This window comes from Xenopus tropicalis, chromosome 2 (assembly GCF_000004195.4).
Source record: "Xenopus tropicalis strain Nigerian chromosome 2, UCB_Xtro_10.0, whole genome shotgun sequence".
NCBI lineage: Eukaryota > Metazoa > Chordata > Amphibia > Anura > Pipidae > Xenopus > Xenopus tropicalis.
This window is the reverse complement of record NC_030678.2, coordinates 36,042,797-36,061,741: the sequence shown is the minus strand read 5'-3', so window position 1 is coordinate 36,061,741 and position 18,945 is coordinate 36,042,797. Positions and strand designations below refer to the sequence as shown.

General features: G+C 39.4%; 2 protein-coding genes across 5 annotated transcripts in view; one reads left to right on the top strand and one right to left on the bottom strand.

Annotated features, from left to right (window-relative positions):
• Window positions 1-16,490, bottom strand: smyd4 (SET and MYND domain containing 4). 4 transcript variants are annotated; one of them, XM_012957238.3, is made up of 11 exons: window positions 16,297-16,490; window positions 13,647-13,795; window positions 11,876-12,020; window positions 10,387-10,476; window positions 6,718-7,714; window positions 5,532-5,714; window positions 4,947-5,098; window positions 4,736-4,868; window positions 845-961; window positions 553-676; window positions 1-461 (listed from the first exon to the last, which is right to left on the bottom strand). In XM_012957238.3, the coding sequence occupies exons 2-11, from the start codon at window positions 13,778-13,780 to the stop codon at window positions 317-319; spliced, it is 2,220 nt and encodes a 739-aa protein (XP_012812692.1). In that variant the 5' UTR covers window positions 13,781-13,795; window positions 16,297-16,490; the 3' UTR covers window positions 1-316.
• Window positions 16,491-16,654: 164 nt separating this feature from the next.
• rpa1 (replication protein A1) overlaps window positions 16,655-18,945 on the top strand; it is a 37,065-nt gene continuing 34,774 nt past the window's right edge. The window contains exon 1 of the mRNA NM_001015732.1: window positions 16,655-16,800. Coding sequence (NP_001015732.1) covers window positions 16,765-16,800 — 36 coding nt within the window. The 5' untranslated portion in view covers window positions 16,655-16,764. The remainder of the gene's footprint in view (window positions 16,801-18,945) is intronic.

The window sequence follows — 18,945 nt, the reverse complement described above, 5'->3', positions numbered from 1 at the left end:
TTTCACATCTGTGATATTTATTAAAATAATGACAGAACAGGGACATGCATATCATAAATAAAGTGCAATGAGCAAGCTTCTAATTAGTTAGACTTAGTCCCCCAGCAGTTGGAACACAGATACATTACTCTGTGACTGTTATGGGAGTTCCCGAGCACTAATGCAACAGATGCAAAAGGCTGGAGGATAACTTATAAACAGAAACTAGTTAAGCAAATAATATTATGGCATCTACTATAAACTCTGATTTACAGTAACAGGTCCTCCTCTTACGTTCTTCCATATCATTCCTCTTGGTTTGAGAAGGGAACGTTAGTTACTTTCTAGGATAACCATGGAACTGTAACAGACATTCCTCCATAGTTTTCAACTCTTGCACTAGATTGTGATCAGGTCCATAGTGCATCGACAGAACTTTCTGAGCCTCCATGATAGTTCTCATTGCATCAGGCACCTCAAACCTAAGTAGGGAAAAAAATTGTATTATATTGAGTTACTTATTATTCACCGTCACTGTCACACCCAACAAAAAATATTCTACCATTTTCTTACCCATTAAATAGGATCTGAGCCAGCTTAAAGAGTTCATGTCCAAGTTCCATACTGGAGGAGCCATAATGGACTTTAACTATGCTGATGCTCTTTCTAAGATGTCCTGCAGCTGCTTTCCAATTGCCTACACAGACAAAAATCAAAATATAAAGAGATGAAAAAAAAAATATAAGATGTGCCTTCTCAGATTTAATAATTCTAAAACAAAAAAAAAAAAAAAATTTGAGCAAACTTTTGAGGAAGCTTTCTGAATGAGTGATTGCAACAGGTTACACCATAAACACAACATTACCATCAGAAGCTTCAGCCTGAGCCAGATGATCCATGATCTCCCCCAACAGCAGGTGATCCTGGGAGAGAAAACACTCCGCTTCTGATAAACAGGACATCAACGTCATTTTAGCATTATCTGACAGGAAACAACACAATGATAACCAGTCACGGTTTATTCTCCTAAATGATTTCTCACAGAAAGATTGAAAATGGCTCTAACAAGAGCAAGCAGGTTACCAAAGGCAGCAAATAGAATCATTTAAATAATAGTATTGAAATAATTTAATATCAATTATGAAAATGTTAATATGTTATAAAAATAAGAGTTTAAGAAGAGATAACATGGGTAAAACCTATATTTTTAAATAATATTGATTCTTAATCTTGAATGCAGGCCTAACTATTACAAGCCTTATTTTTCTAAAATTTGCCAAGGCCTTTTCTCACACATATGCTACATTATTACAGTACATTTATCACACTTGCATTCCTGCTGTTATGGAAAATTCTACTTTCCTCTCGTCAGCATCATTAAGGGGTTACAGCAAATTATTTTTCCCTAAAAAGCAAAATGATATGGTCACTTGAACTAAGTTACAGAGCAAACTCTTGCCCTGTATTTTAGTTAGGGATGCACTGAATCCACTATTTTCGAATCCGGCCGAACTCAGAAACCTTCGTAAAAGACTCCTAATCTGAACCGAACCCTAATTTGCATATATAAATTAGAATACAGAAGGGTTAAAGACTGCCTCGCATGCAGCACATGGCAAAAAAAATTCAACTTCCGTTGTCACAAAGGATTCAGATTCAGTTGGGCCAGGAGCATGGATTCGGTCGAATCCAAATCCTGCTAAAAAAGGCAGAATCTTGGCCAAATCCCAAACCGAATCCTGGCAACAAATCAGACCTTTACTTTTGTTTTATTAAATTGTAGGTGACTATTTAAATCTTATTGCTGATTGGTTGCTATAGGCAACATCACCGGTGATGTTGGCTTACACATTATGATAAATATGCCTCTGTGTGTACAGCTAACTATGTCCCTCTAACTCCATAATACGGCCTAACATTAGACTATATAACATCAGAGACAATAGCATAAAAAGAACTGCATGATCTGGGTCCCCTACTCTGTCTACCCCAATGAGAACATCTTTATTAGGAGAAATGTGTTATTTTGGAGCTTAGTTAATATTTTAAGGTTAAATGGGGACTGTGGTTGGCTGCCCAAGAGGAAATCTACAGAAGAATACTATTTTGAAAGTTTATTGTATACAGAATATTTTTCTTAATCCTTACCCACTAGCAAGTTGGTAGTGAGAGGCATATGGGTTATAGGATCACTGGTGTTTTAATAAGTGCAATGCAATGGAACAATCTAAAAAAAGTGTGGCATCCCTGAAAAGAATATGCTTTAAAAGGGTGATGTTGGGCATTAATTCCGTTGCTACAGCTACTTGAAAAAGATTGTACTAGTAATGCAGTTCACATAACTATTTTGCTACTACAGGAAAACCCCCCCACCCACTACTGGTTCCAACCCTACAGATTAAAAAATTTCTCTAGAAAAACTTTAAGCCTAACAAATGTTAAATGGCACAGTGACAAAATGTCAGAACCAAAAAATATCAGAAACCTCCTGAAACATTTGGTTATGCATTACCAGTACTACTAACAACTACCCAAAACTGTCTTAAATATCTCAGTAGGAAGGCAGAACTGGGAGTCTTACTTGTAATATTTGGCTGTGACTAAAATAGAATAGGCCTGCGGTTCAGCTTCAGCATATAGACAGACGAATAGCACAGTCTGTATGATTTTTCAGAATGATGAATTCCTTAAGGATTCTCTCTTCTGTTCCTTGAGGCTACGTCTGATTCAGAAATCTAGTGCTTCTCTTCACTGTATTAAGAACCTAATATTACCTGTGCCACACAATGCTCTATTCTCTGCACAATAAGAGCCAATATATTCTTTCCACTTTATTTCCACTTGAGCTTCATGCTTTAGAATCCTGTGTTATTTTAATTTCCTTCATAACATTGTAACACTCAAGAGTTCCTTCTTGAATGACTCCTGAGTTTGTATACAATTCTTGAAGGCCCAATGAACTTTCTATTATTCCTCCTTTCAGTAAGACTCTGAATGAAGGAAGACATCTGTCTCAAAACCTTAGTCATAAAGAGTTTCTTGGACACAAACAGACTCTCCATATACTTAATATATACTTTCTGCACAAATAAGTGAACTTTTGTGGGCTACAAAATAAAGAGTATATATGATGATCTACAATGTGCCACTAATTATGTTTCAGAAAGCGGACCACTCAGTAGTTTGAACCAATCCAAAAATGTTTAAATTATTTTTAATGCCAGATGCTATGGATAATGTTTTATTTTCTGAAAGTATAGCCAACTCACTATTTCAAACATATATTATGGCACTAAATTGCACAAAATATATTTGTTTCACTGCTACTCGGTAAAACATAGCAAAGCCAAGGCTCCTGTGGGACACATGATCCTGCACCAGAATGCTTGGGACCTGAGGTTTTCTGGATAAGGAATTTTTCAGTAATTTTTCAAGTCTGCTTAAAAACATGTAAACATGAAATAATCCCAATAGGATTGTTTTATCATCAATATGATTTTTGTGGCTCAGCTGGGATCAAGTTCATGGTATGGTTTTATTATTACAGAGAAAAAGGCAATCTTTTTAAAAATGTGAATTATTTACTTATAAAGGAGTTTACGGGTGATGGCCTTCTCAATTGGATAATGGGTTTCTGGATAAGGCATCCCATACCTGTATTTCATTTGCTTCCTAACAATTGATGTCCTTCTGTTGAGAAACTAATTCCAGCATCCAAAAACAAATTTTGGTTGGCAAACATAGAAATGCATAAGCAGCTAGAGAACTAGTTTGGTTAGGAGATGTCCAACATGATCCTCTATAACTATTACAATGCCCTGGCAGCTATGGTTTAGCAACCATGGGAAGTTCAACTAACTAAACTATATAAAGACTAAAAATGGATTCATTACGGCATATATAATAATAATCAGTGGAGCAGAGTTTGCTGTTAATACATTAGATAAATAAACAAAGTACTGGTATCAATACAGCTTAAATTGTCAATCTGATGATATGAGTGCGAATATCAACAGTATGATGGTACAAAGAGTTTGCATAAATATATAAATACAAAACATGCTTGAATGGTTGGCAAGCTCAAAAGTTCTGTTGAAATGCCTTGACCCAGAGATCAGACAGAATGCAGGGACTAAGGTATGTTTTTGAATAACAAATCTATTTATGCATTTATGCTTTATAGTTAAGTGTGCAGTGACATAACTGTAACTGGGTGCTATTTCTCAGTTGGTTCTCGGGATCCCAATTTTCAAAAATGTACACTTGCACTAAAGCCCAAAGAAAGCAACTGATGTTTCAAAGTACTTCAATGATAGAGCTGCTGTATATCACAACATTAAATCTAAAATGTGCTCATTGCACCAAGGTTTGCTTAATGCTGGAAGGAATCATCTATTGTTCATACATTCCCCACTCCTGTGCCCAGCTCTGCACATAAGAAGCATGCTGCATGGTGCCCTAAGAGAGAAGGGATGGCCAAAAAGAGGCAAATAAAAGTTATTTATTGCCATAAAGCTGCTGAACTTCCAGAGAGATGCAGCCACCACAGCTAAAGCATATTTCATAATTTTCTGGCATAAGGCAAGTTCAGAACCTCAGATGGCACCACGGGCAGCAAATAGCTACCAATAACAACTTTAAGAGAAAATGTAGCTCTTTTAGTGAAAACACAACTGCACTGATGCATTAACAGTTCTCTCCCTAACCATAGAGCGTTAAGGCTGACTCAGGCAGCAGAAACACCCTTGCAGCTTACCTGTCTTGTTGTCCTGCAGCTGTACCTTAGCTATTTGAATATGGTTCCCAAGCTGATTCAGCCTTGAGGTTAACTGGGTCTGTGACGCAGTATAAGTACATCTTGCACCAGTACAGTATAATGCCTCCTCACCCTACAGAAATCAAGAATATCTTTGTAAGGGCAAACACGCACACAACATTAAAAAAAAATAAATACATGAGATATTTACCTCTAACTGGGCTTTGCACAGCGGACAGAAAAATCCATGAGTTTTTTTCCCTTTCAACTCCTCCGTACATGCTTTACACTGGCACACAAAAAAATATTGATCCTTCAGTAACTGTTGCCTCTCAGCCACATCCATTCTTAATTTGTGGGGACCTGTCGTATAGGTAAATTGTTTTAACCATTTCCTAGTTAACAGTAGATCACTGTGTCAAAACAATGAAAATTCATAAGCAAAATATGGTATCGAATGTAGTGTAGTTTTTCATGTACTGTAATATAATAGTTCCCTAATAAACAGTTCACTTCACAAATGCAAATTGCACATACATATGAAATATAAGAACTCACGTCACTACAGGGCATAATCCAACTGCACAGTATTAGCCCACTGAGTCAAGAATACATCTACACCCACACCTATATGCATTTCTAAAGGAGAGTCAGTGTTTTGTTTTTATATGCAGTCTATAAAACACTCCAGAATTTAACTTTTTAATGCAATTGCCTTGTTTATTGATGGTAATATGGAAAGTCACACCCACTACAGGCCCCTGAACACCTGCCACAGGCATCCCAAATTACTAACCATAGCAGTGTGTCACTTCCTCGTCTCTCCTAATTGGCCTATTAGCTCTGACCGTAACGAACCTTCCCGTAAATGACACAGTGGTATTGGGGTCACAGGAATGATTTAGCAGGCTCAGCACAGGAAATACTGCAGTGGCAAGACGAATGCTCTTGTTGCTCTTCACAAGCGACAAACTGCTCTCTGAAAACAAAAATACCATTAATCCTCAGTAAATGCTCAATAAAGTTTGAAATCAAACTGTATGGCATCAGATAGTTACACATCTGTTTCAGGTGACATCAAGGAATACATATTTTGGGGGTTCTCTAAGGGTTCTCTTCCAATTGGGTTGCAAGTATTTGTTGATCATTGGAAAAGAAACCAGTACAAGTATGGTATCCGTTATCTGGAAACTTGTTATCCTTAAAGGAGAAGGAAAGGTAAAAACTAAGTAAGCTTTATCAGAAAGGTCTATGTACTGTAAATACAGCCATAAGCACTTACAGTAATGCTGCACTGAGTCCTCTATCAAAAGAAACACAGGATTTCTTGTCTTTTTTTGTAAACATGATGTTCCAGTGTCTGACTTCCTCTCTCAGAAACATCCTTAATTCCCGTGGCCAGAGTCTGCGCAGTTCTCTTCTCTCTCCCCTCTCATGCTCCCCCTCCAACTAGAATGCTAAGAACTCCCTCCCCCCTCCCTTAGAAATGTGTGATCTCAGCTCTAACGGCTACAGTTGCAGGCAGAAAGCTACCTAAAATGGCAGCTGCTATGTTAAGCAAAGGGAGAAAGCTTCTATATAGTAATGGTTTCTGCAGAATAAATCTCCATGTTTATCAATTAAAAATGGAGATACAAATTACAAAAAGATCCCTTATCTGGAAAGCACCAGGTTCTGAGCATTCTGGATAACAGGCCCCATACCTGTACTACAACTAGAATACAAAGCAGTGTAAACTACTACAAAGTACAGGCACTGAATTGTGTAGGCAATTGCTATCTTACAGTACCATGTGTGTGTGTGCCTACCAATGGCTAAAAAGTCTAGCTGCTTAGTTGACAGTCAATGAGGTAGTTATTGGCTGGCTGAGTAATTGACCTCTTTAAGTTTTTGGTCCTATTTGTTTTAGCAAATTGAAGTAACCCCTAATAAGGAAAAAACAGTGGATAGAAAACCAAATTATCCCATATGAATTGATATACCATCTTCATTCTCTTGGAGCGCTGTCACTGCTTGTGCATTACAATAGAGCTGCAGCATATGACGGAGTACTGTTGGACCAAGGAATTGCCTCACAGAGGACCAGTCTTCAATAGTACCGGACTCTTTTGTCAAGGATTTCTCTGTCTGTGATGTGGAACTCACCAAATCCTTTGCCATTATCAAGCACAGTTTTTTGTACAAAGCTGCAGCAGTGAGTCCACAGAGAAACTTTCTCTCAGCCGGGTGATTTTCAGTGTGCGGGAGTAGATTGACTACAGACTGGTAGGAACTGCAATACTTTTCATGATAGGTATTTTTGCTATTGCAGACTTTAGTTTTATCAGTGGCATCTGCAGACCCAGTCTGCTCTAACGACTGAGAAAAGAGCCTGCAGCCTGCTACAAGAACTGCCCTAAGTGCTGTGTGGCAAAACATCCCCAGAGCAAGTAACAGGTCACCCATTGAACACTCGATATAGTGGTAACTTCTCCAGGCCTTATCCATACACTCCTGACTACAGTATCTGGCAAAACTGCAATACTGACAGGGCAGGGAAGCTATGACTCTATTCAAGCAGTAGTGACAGTAATGATCACAAGCTGTAATTCTGGTATCCCATTTTATTTCCTTTCTCCATTGTTTTCTCTCTGGAATAATGACACTAGCAAAGGCTTCTTCCCAGATTAGGACCTCCCCTTGCTCAATGTTCTGAGATGCCAATAAATGGCGTCCTTTGCGAGTGTCAAAGTTAAGGTGCAAAGCACAGGAGGCATTTGTTATGTGAGGATTCCTGTCCAGCGCCATTTCTTTTAGTCTTTCAGTAGACGTTTGAGGCTCTTTTTTAGGCTTAACAGTCTCAACACATTCTAATTTGGGGTCACATGAGGATGGCTTTCTCAGTCTCTGAAAGCATTCAGCCTTTCTCTGAAGAATTTTGTTCCTTAGTCGCTCAGGATACCCATGGTCTTGTGCATGCTGAATATCCTCCAGGCATACCTGGAGACAAGGAAACAGTTTTCCACAGTCACACAGACAACAAGGGATTTCATATAGATAAGGTGTTATGAATTTGCACAAGCTGTGTTATGTTTTATAAAGTTAAATGCTTTTGAAGGATGTTAGAATGTTGCAGCCTTGGTAAACAGTGGTAGGATACTGAGAATCTAGTCTCTGTGTGCGTAAGGAATAAAGATGGTCAACTGTCAATAGTCTGTCTGCATTACAGTAATGCATCACTGATATAACACTGGCGACGAAGACAACTCAACCCTCTATGTAACCCCCTAAAAAATGCAGAACCCTGGAGCACCTTGGGATCTCTGGTATGAACAGTTTTCTATCTACTTACTGGCATCTGGCCTGGATGGGACCTCCCCTGAGAGGAAAAGGGCCCTGCTACTTAACTCCCTGTGCTCTAAGGCATATCACATTTTCACAACTCTAGGAGCAGATTCCTCATACACTGCTGCAGTACAGGCACTGTACAATTATTTTAAACCTGCCCCAAATGCTTTTGTGGCCAGAGTTAGGTTTTTCAAGTGCTGTCAGGCTGAAAGGGAACTTATACGTCATTATGTTGCTGAGGTACGACACCTAGCAGTCCCCCTGCAAATCTGGGCCCTTGCAAGATGAAATGATTACAGACCAACTTAATGAAAAAAACTACAAAAGATGTTGCTTATGGAACCAGATACAGTTACTTTACAAAAAGTTGTGGAGTTGGGATGGCAAATGGAAATGGATTTGCTGGAGGCCAAAAATATGCTGCCATTCACATACACAAACTGACTGACAGTACAGGTATTGGACCCCTTATTCGGAAACCTGTTATCCAGAAAGTTCTGAATTATGGAAAGCCCATCTCCTATAGACTCCATTATAATTCTAAGTTTTAAAAATGATTTCCTTTTTCTCTGCAATTATAAAACAGTACCTTGTACTTGATTCCAACAAAGATTAATCCTTATTGGAGGCAAAACAAGCATGTTGGGTTTATTCAGTATTTAAATGTTTTTTTAGCAGACTTAAATTATGGAGATCCAAATTACAGAAAGATCCCTTACCCAGAAAACCCCAGGTCCCAAGCATTCTGGATAACAGGTCCCATACTTGTACAGGTATGGGATCCCTTATCCGGAAACCCATTATCCAGAAAGCTCCGAATTACGGAAAGCCCGTCTCCCATAGACTCCATTTTAATCAAATAATTCAGAATTTTAAAACTGATTTTCTTTTTTCTCTGTAGTAATAAAACAGTACCTTGTAATTGATCCCAACTAAGATATAAATAATCCTTATTGGAGGCAAAACCATCCTCTTGGGTTTAATTAATGTTTTACTGATTTTTTAGTAGACTTAAGGTATGGAGATCCAAAATATGGAAAGACCCCTTATCCGGAATACCCTTGGTCCCGAGCATTATGGATAACGGGCCCTATACCTGTATATATATAATGCACACTGTTTGAACTGGCAGCTGCTTTTATAAATGTTATATGCTTTTGAAGGATGTTAAAATGTTGCAGCCTTGTAAAATAGTAGGAGGAGACCGGCAAGCTAGTCTCTGTGTGTGTGTAAGAAATAAAGATGGGTAAGTGTTAACAGCCTGCCTGCATTACTGTCCTGCATAACTGATATAACACATGGGTACCAAACATGTAAGCTGCACGGAGCTCATCTCTTTGTCTTATACTGCCTTCCTCTATTGCAGCTTTTGTAATACAGTAACAAGCAATTGAGACCTATCCATTTATTCAATAGACAATAAATCTATAAAATATTACCACTGTTTTTTATATTTAATTATATAACTTATTATATATTTTTTCTCTCTTGTGTTTTCCACCTTCTTATTTTTTTATGCTATTTTTTTGTAGTGCTGCAAACTAGTTTTGTCATCCACTTTCCACTGTTTTCAGAAAATAAATCTCCAGTGCTTCCTCACTTTAAAACTATCTGTTTTTACTTCTCCTATTCTGCCGATTAGCTGCCAAATCGGTCTAACTTACCCTTACCAAACCCCCTTCTCTTGACGTGTGGTTGTTAGTTTTTTAGGGGAAAAGGCAATAACAAACAGGGCAATTTTGAGAGCTTTGCCTATTGAGATATTAACTGACTGGCCAACAAAGTGCTCATAATCACCTTGTGTCAAACTCACCTGAATGACAACATTATCATTATAAAAAGAAATGGCAAACTAATTGTCTATGACAGGCAATTGACTCTTTATTGTAAATTCAGAACTGCAGTCCCGTAACTATACATTCTCAGCTGCTACATGCATAGTCATCTTCTGCAACAAGCTAGGGAAGGTATAACAATATATTCATATATCTGCCCCTATAAATAGCTGTTACATTTCCATTAACCCTTTAGTGCTATAGTAAACCTATTTTTAGAAGCAAATTTCTGCAGCCTAGTGTAATCACATACTGTGAGCATCTAGTGACCCAATTGCTTGGGTTTCTAATCCAATAAATTTAACATTTAGGGTAACACAGGATTAAAGATTTCGCTTTAGTTGCTGTCAATCTCTTCCCAGAGGGGATGTACTTGGGAATGGATATACATTTTAAGATATTTAAGAACAGTTCAAGAGATGCAGTTAGGAAGTATGTAATACATCTGCCCTTCGGATCCCTCAAAGGCAAAAATGAAGTAATACTTACTGAATACTGACCAAGGTAAAACAGAGCTGCTGATCTGTTTGCAAAGCATACTGCCAATGCTTCAGAACCAGATTTGGCATGGGAGATTGCCTGCAATAGACAATTTCACATTAAAAAATTGTATGTAAAACATATACTTTTGTAGCAAATGATTTATCTTGCAAACTGAATGTTTTCAGATTTAGATGTTTTATCATAGTATGCATCCTGGGAGTAGTAAATGTCTTGATGCCTGCCTTAATGCAGATCCCAGCAAGTATATTGCAAAAGATTCTTCCACCTAAAGGCAGATGTGATTCTTCCACCTAAAGGCAGTTTATTCTATTATAAGAGTGCCCATCTTAACATTTAGCAAAACACATACATCATATAAGTATTTCCTATCTTAAAGGAAACACATATTGGTGAATTCACTTTACTATGCTGGGCGCCTTGTGAAATTTTGGCAAGAAGAAAACTAGGGTCACCTATCGCTGAACAGGATAAACCTTTCCCTGCTCAAAGTATGTTTAAATTCTTTTCCTCATAAGAGTGTGCTTCTAACCTTTATGTAGCACCCTTGCTGCAGAGACACTGCTAAAAGTGTATGGCTATAACTGATAACTGCACAAATACTGGGCCAATTATCCTGAACTATCGGATAGCCTGCATTTTGGCCCATATATCTTCATCAACATAACAATGCCCGTGGCTTATTCAGGCACTGAGTTAGCTTTGTGTGCACGGCTGTGCAAAAGTAATGTGGGTGTAACATCATGTTGCAGCACAGTACGGTTCGGTTGGAACATGCCAACTTCTATCGTCTACAATAAAACAAATGCTCATTTCTGAAAAATGTTAATGGTTACATTACAAACAAATAATCATCACATTAGTAACTGCTACTTTTTCTATTTATTCAAGACAGCAAGCAAGCTATTATATAACACATTGGGGCAAATTTATCAAATTGAGAGAGAGTCCACCACAGAAAAGTTTACCCACTTTTTATTCATTTATATGGGATTTTTAGAAGCATATTTATCAATGGGGGAATGTTAGAGTTCACCATTTGATAAATACACTTCTAAAAATCCCACAAGAATAAATAGCAACTGGGTGAATTTTTCTGTGGTGACCTTTAATCTCACATTTTGATTAATCTGCCACGTAGTCCTGTGAACTGTTTTGCCACCGCTTGGATTAATGTGAATTCTCAAATTCAGCATAAAAAAAAAAATCTCAAAAAAAGTTACGCTGGAAAACAGAGATTTATAAAAAATATTATTTTAATAAAAACATAAATGTCATCATTTATATTTTTATTAACATAATATTTTTTTGAAATCTCTGTTTTACAGAGAATTCTAGGTGATGGACTAGGCTTTTAGAACCCAAATATTGATCTACTCTGTAAAATAAGAAAAAAAGTAAAACATAATATAAAAATATTTGAATGGTAATACATCCTTTGTAATACACATTGTGTACTTATAATCTGAAGGTTTACCTTGGAATATAAACCCGCTGCAGTTGCATACTGCTTTTCAGCAAACCTCTTGTTCCCTTCTTCTTTGAAGAACTGTACTGCATTAGGGTCTTTGGCCACAGTTACATTGCAGCAAAGTCTCTCTATAAGCTGCTCTTCATCCTGTCTGTGGAAGAAAGGCAAGGCAACTGTTGCAATGAGCTGGGAGCCAGAGTACAAATTAAGTAAGGTATTTGTGGACAGAGGGTCTCAACGCTTATTCCTTTATTATTCATTACCAAAACTCTTAAACCTGGCTTTCCAATAGATGTTGGAATATGGTTGGTGGGAACTGATTCCATTACGCCGCAAGTGCTTTTGTGTGGCCAGGCAAGCAAAATCTATCCAGACCTCGTCATATTAGGCCAGCGATCCCCAACCAGTGGCTCGTGAGCAACATGTTGCTCACCACCCCCTTTGATGTTGCTCCCAGTGGCCTCAAAGCAGGTGCCCATTTTTACATTTCTGGCTTGGCAACAAGTTTTGGTAGCACAGAGACACAGTTTTTCTCCAAGCAGAGCCTCCTGCAAGCCAGCAGTTCACATGGGGCAACCAATAGCCAATTAAAGCCCATATCTGGCATCTCCAAAGAACTTTTTTGTGCCTGTTTGGCTCACCAACACTTTTTACATAAAAAGGCTGGGGATATCTGTATAAGGCTTTTGTTACAGCTGTTTGCTCATAAAAAAAAACTGTTCTTCTTGAGCTGCTTTTGCTTCCAAAAACAGTTTGGAATTTTGCAGTGAATGTTCCAGTGAGTGAGGACTTTTGTAGGAAGCAATTTGAGGTGCATGTAGTTTTACAGAGCACCGTTTTTGAAGTAGTCAGGTAAGTAACCCTGACAACCAGTTAGCATTTTATTTTGCAAGATCAAAAAAGCATATTTACTTTTCAAAAACTATAAAAAAAATTGAAGATCAACTGAAATTTGCTAATAGATACATTTATAACACATTAAAAGTAAATTTAAATGTGAACTTCGCTGTTAAGCAAGTAAAGGTATGTGATCCAATATCCAGAAACCCATTAGCCAGAAAGGTCAGAATTAAGGAAAGGCCGTCTGCCATAGTGACAGACTCCATTTTAATTAAATAATTCAGATTTTTTTAATTTCCTTTTTTTCTATAATAATAGCAATCACAGAAACACTACACAGAGTCCTTTATCAAAAGAAACACAGGATTTATTTTCTTCTTATGTGTACACATGTACTTCGGTATCAGACTTCCTGCCTCAGAAAAATCCTTCAGGGCATGGCACGAGTCTGCGCAGTTCTCTCCTCTCTCCTGCTTCCCCTCCTATCTGAACTTGCTCGCCTTCCACCTTTGCTGTGTAATCTGTGCTACCAGCAGCTAGAGCTGCAGCACGGAAATTATTGAGACCAAACTAAAATGGCAGCTGCTATTTTAAACGGACTGAAGGAGCTTCTAGGGTTGAATAAGAATAAATATAGTGTTCTAGCTTGCACTATTTTGGCTTATCTATTGGGAATAAAATGCCAAAATACATTTCCTTTTCCTGTAAGGTATGGAGATCCAAATTATAGAAAGACCATTTATCCAGAAAACCCCCAAATCCCAACCATTCTGAATAACGTGTTACATACCTGTACTATAGTATTTAAAAGTCTGAAAACACTGCTTTTAATAAAAAGACATGTACATTGAATATAGAGCTAGGAGTGGTTTGAATTTCATAGTGTGATATATGTTAGCATTGCATTACTTCTTGGTACTCACTAAAATTAACTTACTGGAGATGTGATAAACAAGCCTGAAATATCTCATCAAGGTCTGCAATAGAAGAAAACTTCTCTTTCTCAGATGAGGTAAGATGTGCCCATATGCTTTGGGCTTGATCTTGCCACTCTTGCACTGGATGTTCCATTAGGGAGAAGAAAGGCTGCATAAAAAGAAAAAGGCATGTACATCTAAAAATAATATCGTCACCACCAACTGTTCTTCAGCTGCCTGAATATATAACACCATAGGTAAACAATACAGTTATCAGTGTGAGCTGCTGAAGAATAGCGGCCCTACAAAACAGGACATATTTTCGAAGGTTCAGAAATCAGGGGCTCAAAATGCATCTTGCCGTAGAACTTAGGTGTAAAATTAGTTTACATTTTCTTTAAAGGAGACATATCCTATAAAAATAATGAATGTACCAGAGAATTATACTCCTCTAGATATAGAAGGAATGTGCTTAAAAAAGTTGTATTTCAGACTGATTTATTGAGAAATTCCACCAAACCCCACTAGCCCCGCCCATCTGTTACACTTCCTGCTGGCTGAATTCTCTGGATGAGCTGGGGAGCCGGCGGCCCTCATACACTGCACTGTAGGATAGGAACCAATCAGCAGCTAGGCTGACCTGATAGGGAACTGAAGCCTGTCTTTGCTTGTGTGACTGCAGGGCTGTGATTGGCTCTCCCCCTCTTACTGTGCTTCTGGCAGGGACCGTTAGGACACGCCCACCCCTCATTTGAAACACAGACAGGGACCTGAGAGGATCTATAGGGAGCTCCAATAAAGGGGCCATTGTTACAGATAGGATTAATGTTTAGCCCAAAGGGAAACCAGCACCGGATATTATTCATAATTGCCTACAAAATTACATTTTACCACTTATCCTATATGTCCCCTTTAAGATGTAAACAACTGGCTTCTTCATACCATGGACTCTCAGAACCTTAGGTTTGGGTTACCCCATAGTTTTGCTCCACAGAATCAATCCAACCCTTTTTTCTGTAAGCATTGTAGCCAGAGAAAGGGCATACATATGAAAAGCAGTTGTCTTCTTCAGGTAATTCTAAATAGTGGCATACAGTTGGGTTTGGGTTGCATTTTGTAAATCCACTCATCACAAACACCAGGCTGATATCAAATTTGACTAGGTCTTACTGACCAAAAAGAAGCAAATAATATTATATATATAAATAGTTTGTGTAAGTAATGGGTGAAAGTACATTCTATTAAAAGGCAGTTTTCCTGGAAGAAGTAACTCAGAAACCAACAAACTTTTGTGGAATCGTCTTGTTATCTAAAGGCATTAAATATGGATTTATTGTATCTGTAATATATACACTGCAAAGCTTTAATTGCTTACCTCATCAGAGGCATTGTACATGTAGGAACCCATAGGGTTAAGCTCCCTATGGTGTTATCCCATATCTATATCTTATCTGTGCTGTAATAGGGCAGAGCCCTCTACACTCAGATTACAGTTATTAGGCTACCCCCTATAGGTTTAGCCAAGGTTGACCACTCCCCTTGTGCAGACTATATAGTGTCTTGCACAAGGAAGTGTCTTCCTCTTTGGCTGTTGGTGTCTAAAGGCTCCTGTCACTGAGCCTGAGGCATTGGCCCCAGTAAGGAGAACTTACTTACTTAATTGTAAGTCGGGGACAGGGCCCCGTGAATGAGAACTAGCCAGCGCAGACAGTTTTAATTATAGCACCCTCTAGGAGAGGTGATTGTAGTCAGTCTATTTAGCAAGGGCAGTTTAATAGCCCCAACCAGGAGTTGTAAAAAGGGTTTAGCCTACCCCGGCTCTGTAGTCGTTCTTTAGGGACCGGTTTTATTAGACGCCAGGTACCAGTGTTAGGAGCTCTCCCCTGGACCACAGTCGGCCGGAACACTCCCTTCTGAAAGGTCTATATCTCAGGTGTCAACTAATCCTCTGTGCATCCTCCAAGTGGGTTATTCTGTGCCTAAGTGTCACCCTTGTATCTTCCACGGTGATCACACATTCTATACTGCTGTGTCTGTGAGTATACCCTGCTGCACCAAGTTGTGCCTTTGTCCAATAAATTGTACTATAGTTCATGAGCAAGAACCTTTCTGGCGTCCATTATTCCATCTGCACCACACAAGCTCTATTCAGTTGTAGTTCAACTACACCCTCAGCTCCATTACTACCTCCCATATAGCGGAGGCCCACTCCTGTGTATTAAGGTCGCATGTAACACATGCTCTATACCTATCACTAGCCTGGGTTTTGCCATATCATAGCCAAACAAGTGTTACATACATATAAAGCAGTGACAGTTGATCCATACACAAGTCTATATGTGCAGGGCCATGTTACGCAGCACAGGGAACTAGTATAATCAACTATTCCCGCGTACATCCCATACCCAACCAAAAAGCGCGTTTTCTAATAAGGAGGGGCGGGGCCTGAGACACTCATGGTAATAGTCTACCCGTAGAAGTGGGATTGTGAAGAGCCATTCAGTTTGACGGGGGAGGTGGGGTGTCAGGCAATTGGCTTAAGTCCGGTTGACAGCTCTAACTATATCCGCATTCAGTGTAGGGAAATGAACCAAATGTTCGTTCTTGTACCCTCCACACTGATCTCTTCCACATTAAGCTGGTCTCAAAACCCACAACTCTCTCACTCACCGCTTTACGCGCGCTTCTTTCTTTATAACATTGCAGGATTGTATTGGCGCCACGATGTCGTCACCCAGGCAGCCAATAATATTGCGCTAAACTGTGAACCTTGGCCGCCATCCTTGTTATTGGCAGGCCAGTCACTGTGCCCTTTTTGGCAGGAAATATACGGGATTTGTTTTTAATAGCATAAAGTGAGACGTTCGTTTTTGAAAGGGTGTATTGACCTACATTAGTATGATTGGCACTTATTCCGCGGAAACATTTGCCAGCACTAAACAAGGGCGAACGTTCTTTCTGTCTCTCGGCTCAGGGCTGATGATGCAAGCGCGTCGCCGGTCCCTACGTTCCAGTGCGTGGAATTTGGCGCCAGTAGGTTGAGTGTTGGTAGAAGGCAAGCGGGCGGGTAAGAGTGTTGCGCACACAAGGAGCCTGTAGTGTGACTTGGCTGCACTCTTCTACCGGGGGAACAGCAGCATGGCACTTCCAGTCCTCAGCGAGGGGGCTATCTCGGTAAGCAAGGGCGGAACTGTACTGGCCCAGTGACAGCAACCGTAATATTACGCAGAAGTTTAAATGTTGATTATTTTATCTCCCAGACAAGAAGAGGCTATACCTTGTCCTTATCTGTGTAACTATGGTCAATTCTGTAGTGCCACTATACTACTAACCTGTCAGTACCTTGGGTATAACAACGGCCTTCCATGCATTAGGAAATGTGAATAAATGTATTTTAGAATTGGGTGGAAAGGTTGTAATCTTCCTACTGTATAGAGGAAATCCAGTAACTATAATTGTAGCCCTTTATGTAGTGCTGATATATGCCACAGTGCTATACAGAGAATATACATCAATCTCTGCCCCAGTGGAGCTTACAGTCTAAGGTCCCTATTGCACATTTTGATTCATTTTACCTGTATGGTTTTGGTGTATTGGAGGGAATATGTGTGGGCACACAGAGAACATACAAACTCCTTGTAGATTAAAGGAACAGTTACACCAAAAAAAGTGTATAAAAGTAATAACAATATAATGTACTGTTGCCCTGCATTGCTGCTACAACTGGTGTGTTTGCCTCAGAAAGACTACTATAGTTTATATAAGTAAGCTGCTGTGTAGCCATGGGGGCAGCCATTCAAAGGAGAAAAGGCACAGGTTACTTAGCAGATAACAGATAAACCCCCATTATATGGGGCTTATCTACTAGTTATCTGCTATGTAACCTGTGCCTTTTTTCCAGCTTGAATGGCTGCCCCCATGGCTACACAGCAGCTTATTTATATAGTAGCTTTTCTGTAGCAAAAACACCAGTTTTTTGCAGAGCAACGGCATATTATATTTTAATTACTTTAAAACACTTTAATTTTTTGATGTTACTGTTCCTTTAAGGCTGCACTGCCGTTGCATTATAACACACAGCAGCCAACATGTTTTGTAACATAATTCTTTACCTCCAGTTACCTGAGTATGGGATTTATTAACTATCTGCCAACTCGGAGACTCTACAAAACCTCGTTTATTTAAAAGTCATTTCTGTTAGGGGCACACATGCATTGAGCAAGGCGGCATTTATTGGCCTTAAAACAAATGCAATCACTTCACTACTTAGAATTAAGGGTTCCCTGGATCAAAATGAAATGGAAACCTTAATGCATGGATGCAGTTTTTATGATGGCATACTGGGGTGGACCATGGGTACCTGTTATCAGGTGCTTAGAGAGCACCAATATTTACTTTAAATTCCTCCTGAATTTCTTATAACATTGTACAGGTATAGGACCCATTATCCAGAATGCTTGGGACCTGGGGTTTTCCGGATAAGGGGTCTTTCTGTAATTCGGATCTCCTACCTTAAAGGACAATGAAAGGTTAATATAAATTAAAAAGGCATTCTTTTTAAGTACTTCCTGCATATCTAAATTCCCAGATCCCTGCTTGCTTCTCTGAGATATGGTGCTGGCAGCCTACAGCAGTGTGAAGACTACAGTGACATCACTGAAATCTCTCTCCCCTTCCTGTAGGCTGCCAGCGGCAGCCTTCCTATTCTCTGAGCATGTGTGTAATTTGATCATGTCTCCTGTTCTGAGCTACACATACCCACCAGCCAATCAGAAATGGATCTGGCAGGGGGGAGGGAATGAAACACATGTGCAGTGTGAAGCAAGGAGGGAAAGGAAGGGAGAATACCTTTTTAGAGATGGCTGCCTGTTGTAGAAAATGTGAAGTAAGTGTGACTGAGTAAATATTTGATTAGGTGAGCCAAAAGTGTGGCGTTTTTACTAAACAATAGGAGGAATATTGGGCAGTATGCTTTTTAAATTTTAACTTGCATTCTCCTTTAAGTCTGCCAAAAAATAATTTAAACAGTAATTAACCCCAATAGGGTTGTTTTGGCTCCAATAAGGATTGATTATATCTTAGTTGGCATCAAGTACAAAGTACTATACTGCCCCCCCGGGCAAACTATTGCCCACTCCTGCATTCTCTTCCAGCACCCCCCACCACTCCCGCACTCTGTCCGTGTACCCTCCCTCTGCCTGCTGAGTCCTCCCTCTTCCAGCTCCTTCCCCTCCGTCCATCTTCCCAGGTCCCCCTGTCCCACTCCCCGCTGAGTCCTCTCTCTGCCAGCGCCGGCCGTCCTCCCTCAGCTCCCCCGTC